This window comes from Sinocyclocheilus anshuiensis, unplaced genomic scaffold (genome assembly GCF_001515605.1).
Source record: "Sinocyclocheilus anshuiensis isolate Anshui unplaced genomic scaffold, SAMN03320099.WGS_v1.1 scaffold964, whole genome shotgun sequence".
Taxonomy (NCBI): Eukaryota; Metazoa; Chordata; class Actinopteri; order Cypriniformes; family Cyprinidae; genus Sinocyclocheilus; species Sinocyclocheilus anshuiensis.
The window spans coordinates 507,762-513,242 of NW_015552666.1; the positions used below are offsets into that span (position 1 = coordinate 507,762).

The following is a 5,481-nucleotide window of genomic DNA, read 5'->3' on the forward strand; positions in this document are numbered from 1 at the left end:
GATTGATTTCTTTCCAAAATTGCATTGACTGCTCTAAAATATGAGACACCAATGTTTCAGGAGTTTAGGACACGTTTGATCTTAACTCAAATGATGAAGGATTTAGAAAGTCTGACAGTAATCAGTGTTGAGCACTACTGTAAGGTTAACCCTGCCTGCTTTACGTGTTTCAAAACGATTAACAGTTTAGAAAAATTTAGAAATTTAAATTTAGAAAAGTAATCAAATGTAGTCAGTTACATTACTTTAATAAAGTAATTAAAACAGTTACACTACTATTACATTTTAAATAGGGTAACTTGTAATCTGTAGCCTATTACATTTTCAAAGTAACCTTCCCAACACTGCTTATTGTACAGGTAGGTAAGTTAATCGCCGTTCTAATCTAATGCGCTGCTGCACTGTAACGCACACAACATAGGCTACAGACAGTAGCGCGCGTACATCACGCGCACAGAATCATTCAGCGCGGAAATGTATTGTCAACACTGTTCTGTGATTTCTCAATAAAATAGCTTAGAAACTGAAAAGTTCAAGCATTTATTTCTTAATAACTAAATTCCACAGCTTCACTACTAGTAGAGAGACGCTGCCAGGTAGAATTAATTCACACACGCAATCGCTCTCACTAATGCATTCATATTAATGTAATCTTTACTGTGCTACTTTATCTGTATCTGATTTAGAATGAGCAGAAATATAACAACCCAAATACAAAAAAACTGATAAAAAAGCTGTTATAAGAGCAATAGCCATGTGGGCAGCGCTGTGTCATACGCTATAGCTGTGCACAAGGTGTTTGTCACAGCTCCAGACTTATTTGTTCATTAATGACGTCATCAGGGGTGAGTAGACTTCGACTCGACTTTCATCACAAAGTCGACTTCAAAAAATCAGAAGCCGTTCAACCCCTATTTTTTTTTATCATATCAAATTAAACGGTCCTTATTTTGCAACTGACAATTACAATACTGCCAAATATAATGGCTTCAATCGGATCATCCACATCAAATCTTTTCAATATTATGGGTCCATTATGACATAATTACATAATATGGGGGAGCAGGTGTTAGCATGTCTGGGCATTACCTTGAGAAGCAAAACTCCAGCTGCTTCTTCAGTGACTCCTTCAGACTCTCTTCAGACAGCGGAGGCTGCACCTCGACCGCCTCACCCTCCACTGAGCAACACAAGACACATACACACCCCCAATGATAATCAGCCAGTAAGCAGCACTGGAATGGAGTGCAACTAAAGTGTGACAGTGGGTGTGTGTGACAGACCTGGTTCGTAGAGTGGGTAAGCCAGTTCTGCAGACTCCATGCCATTCAACATGCTATTCTCCATAGGAGGGGCTGACTCCGAGTCACCATAGCCAACACCATACTCCTTGAAACCTAGAGGAGGAACGACAGTAGCAAACGAGTTTGGAAGCTTACCGATCTTTTACCATGTAAGAACAGCAATAGGCCATTTAACCCTCAGATCTCATAATCTCACGGTCATTAGGGCAGACACACTCCATTGAGAGAATGACCAAGAAATTTAGTTTGAGAATTAGAGAGAGATTGAAAAAGAAGAGAATGGAAGGAGTGAGATAGAGGAGAAATGAGGATGAAAGATCTCTACAGTGAGAATGGTTCTGGGCGCAATACGGATCATCACAGTGTTTTAGCAAACTTTAACATCATGATTCAAAATGGTCGTTGTTGCTATTGCATATGGAACACACCAGATTAATTTCATAATCAACAAAACACCACCATGAATTTAGCCATTTCCCATTAGACAAACTGCATCAGCATTCCCTTAAAGCAGCAGGGTTTCCCAAACCCCTGGGGTAATATATATTTTTTATGATTTTACCTGCATGTCATGTGTCCATTAACCAACACCAGAGAACCATTCAAATGTGTTTCTTTATATACATTAATTTATAATCCCACTGGGTACTCAAAGTAAATATTTTATGTAAAATCAGCTGATGAAAAAAGTTTGGGAATCCCTGCCTTAAAGAAATAGTTACGAAAAAAATGTCATAAAATGTATTTAAGACACATGGGAACCAATGGTAGCAGATGTCAAAACAACTGGCTACAGGCTTGAACATAAAACGTGTATGAACTAATTTTGTGTTGCTTTTAATTCTCTTATTAACAGCCTACTGCAACAAACTGGTGTGTAGAAAATCTCTTACGTTCCCCTTTTATTCCACACATAAATCAAAGCATATGGCTTTTAAGGACATGAGGTTAATTTCTGCATGAACAATTTCAGATAAGATAACATATGATGTCAATTTTTACACATTTAATTACAGCACTAAACAACTGCCAATCAATATATGTACCTTCTGACTCCTCGGTGGAGACAGTATCTGCTTGTGGCCAATGGCACGTCTCTGTGGCTGCCTCTGGAGTCTGGGTAGTTGGTGCAGACACTTCCTGCCACACTTTAGCATTGGGATTCAGACCAGCCCCCTTGGTGGTCACCTTGAAGACAAGGTTAAACAAATTCTGGGTTAACATAATACAAATTTTTACAGTTAGATTTTCACATCACAGTAGAATAAAATCAGCAGAAATTTGTCAACATTTGCTAACTGTAGCTTTAGTAAACGATTATAAGACTTAACTAGAACACTGCTGATCATTTATCTACCCATCATTATGTAGTCAGAAACAGACAGCCATCTAATAGTTGCACAACCTTATCAAAGTTCATGTGCAGTAAGTGTTTAATGAACTGGCAACTCAATGTAGTAGGGCGTCAGTGTTTTAGGCAAACCTAAAACCTTATCCTCCCTGTTTCACAGTATAGTGGCAGGGTGATCCCCAAAAAACAAAAAATTTAAACAGGAAAGAAATCCTGAAAACCAAAGCAATTAAAGAGTTACACTATGTGAAGTGCACAGTTCAGAGTGTCAGCTGATATTTAACAACATTTTTGGTAGTGATAAAATCCGTCAAAGCTTGCAGCAGGTGAACAAGGCCATTGATAAGATAGGCCATGGATCATTTTAGTAACTTTACAAGTATCTGACTTAAATTTTTCTCAATTCCCAACATGTTAAGCTATTACAAAATGATCACATTCCACTCAACTTGCACAATGTACATTTTCAAGTGCACCAAAAATGCAACAGTGGGCAACATAAGTAAATACGTTTCTTGATTAGTAAAATAATGGAACAGTAATGCATTGATAAAGCATTGTGAATGGTTTTTGACACAGCATTGCATTTTTGCAACGTTTTTCCTAACATTCACCCCAAACAAAATGATTTTAAAAACTCTTTATTCACTACTTTTATTATCACTTTCATTGAGGGGGAAGAAGATACAAAAATGTGACTGGGTCTTTCAATTGTTAACAGATGCGACGCTATCAAAGTTTCACATGACACGCCGAGGCACAAATTACAACACCGCTTGCACCCTGCTGTAAAGTCGCAATGCGAATAATATAAAATATAGCTTACATGTGCTCTCTCAACAAATAAAACGTTGCATTATAGCCACAACCTTGGCGAAGGACGTCTGAAGAGCACGGTGAAGGAATACAAACGCCACAGGACAGACAAGGGCACTACATATTAACACACTTCACGAGTTGGAAAACCAGAACTGTGCACAACTTCTCTATACTATTGCGCTCGATCAGGGATGAACCTCATTCACAAGATCTATTACTTTTACAGTCAGGTGGTTTTAAATAGTCGGCCTTTCGCCCATTTAATCTGATTAGCCACTTCGATAAACCAGAGCGAGAGTTCAGAGCAAAGAGCTACAAACCTGCATCTGAAACGCAGCCTCGTTAACCTGACCAGCGCTTTATCGGATTTGGACGGGCTAAAGTTATTTTTAATCTAAAGGTTAAATTAAAAAAAAGAGGAAATTGGTGGACACCTTCAGCATTTGATGTGGTCATTACTTTAGTTGTGAACTGCACTGATAAAAGTTACGCATTTAGCGCAAATACAAGAGGCTGGCTAAATAGCTAGCATTTGTTGCGCGCGCACGTGGATCCTTCGCTGTCGACGGTCAGTTCGCGTCCACATAAACAAAGTCTTGCATAGCAACTCAACTAATATTGGTTATCGCTAATAACCATTTTTAACAAACAAAAAAAAAAACAATAAGAATAATGGTAACTGCACTACAAAAACAACAAATTATTCTCCTTGTTCAGCTCGATGGCGCCTGCCATGAGTTCAATCCATGCCGCAGCTGTGAAAAACCTTCGCGGTCGCCAAAATGACCTCATTATAACTCACCTCCACAAACAACAGCATGGTTTTCTCCCCCGACAACTTTATCACTCGCTTGATACCTAGTAGGCGAATTAATCTAGCTCACAATAACACGGACCGGATTCCAGTTCTTTCTGTTTAATAAACCAAGAGTTTCGCGGTCACTCATCTGCATCAATCCTCTTTGCTCTGCGTAAGCGTCTATACGGAGCTTAACGAGTCTGATTGGCCGTGAGCTAGTCTTTCCTTTGCCTCTTTTGTGATCACATGCAGCAGCACGCTTTGAATATTTCCCGCCCACCATTATGGGATTGGTGCGTACTGAAATACGTCATAATGAATCTCCATCTGATTGGAGCGGGCTTATGTCTGTCAAACTTCTGTTCAAGTTACCGGAACTGTAACCTCTGCCGCCAAGATCACTGCTGAGCACATGGCGACAGCTGAAACATTCCAACATTACGTTACGAAACAATAAAACAGCCTTTGAGGATGACATTTTTGTTGCTGTAGTGTGTAATATCGTTGTGTCTCGAAGCACCGAATAGTACTAGGAACGCGCAATTCAGATCATGGACAGTCTGGTGGCTGGATCTCAATGCGATAGTTTCCCAAAAATTACATTTTCTACTGCTGGAATTGTAACACTGGGAATCTTGACACTAGCTCTCAGAAAACAAAAAAGTTAATTGTATTTTATTCTGAATTCACACAGAGAAAACTTTAAAGGGGTCATATGACGTTGCTAAAAAAGAACATTATGTTGTGTATTTGGTGTAATGCAATGTATTTATGCGGTTTAAGGTTCAAAAAACACATTATTTTCCACATACTGTACATTATTGTTTCTCCTCTATGCCCCGCCTTTCTGAAACGTCGATTTTTACAAAGCTCATCGGTCTGAAAAGCGAGGTGTGCTGTGATTGGCCAGCTATCCAGTGCGTTGTGATTGGCCGAATTCCTCAAGCGTGTGACGGAAATCTTACGCCCCTCACCATACTGTGATGCCTGTCCCGGTGTGACGAGACAAAACCAATAAAACCCATTCAAAACGAGGCATTTGTTGCATCCAGTGGGGACATAATTACTGATTATCTGATGTCTGCATTTGTGATCGGAGAAACGACAAAACAACTAGCGCTACTCTACATTGCTCAAAACTCGCGTTAAATAGTGGAAAATCCTTTAAATATGAAAACATACTTACAGGCTGTGAGTCAGCATTATTT

At 39.3% G+C, this 5,481-nt stretch overlaps 1 protein-coding gene across 4 annotated transcripts in view; it reads right to left on the bottom strand.

Annotated features, from left to right (window-relative positions):
• LOC107667382 (la-related protein 4-like) overlaps positions 1 to 5,481 on the bottom strand; it is a 21,233-nt gene that overhangs the window by 11,372 nt on the left and 4,380 nt on the right. For 3 of the 4 annotated variants that reach the window (XM_016459041.1, XM_016459040.1, XM_016459039.1), the window contains exons 2-4: positions 2,351 to 2,492; positions 1,284 to 1,397; positions 1,090 to 1,180 (exon numbers count right to left, since the gene is read on the bottom strand). In XM_016459041.1, coding sequence (XP_016314527.1) covers positions 1,090 to 1,180; positions 1,284 to 1,397; positions 2,351 to 2,492 — 347 coding nt within the window. Of the gene's footprint in view, positions 1 to 1,089; positions 1,181 to 1,283; positions 1,398 to 2,350; positions 2,493 to 4,276; positions 4,513 to 5,481 lie in introns of those variants that run through there. The other variant, XM_016459042.1, reaches the window with a different exon arrangement.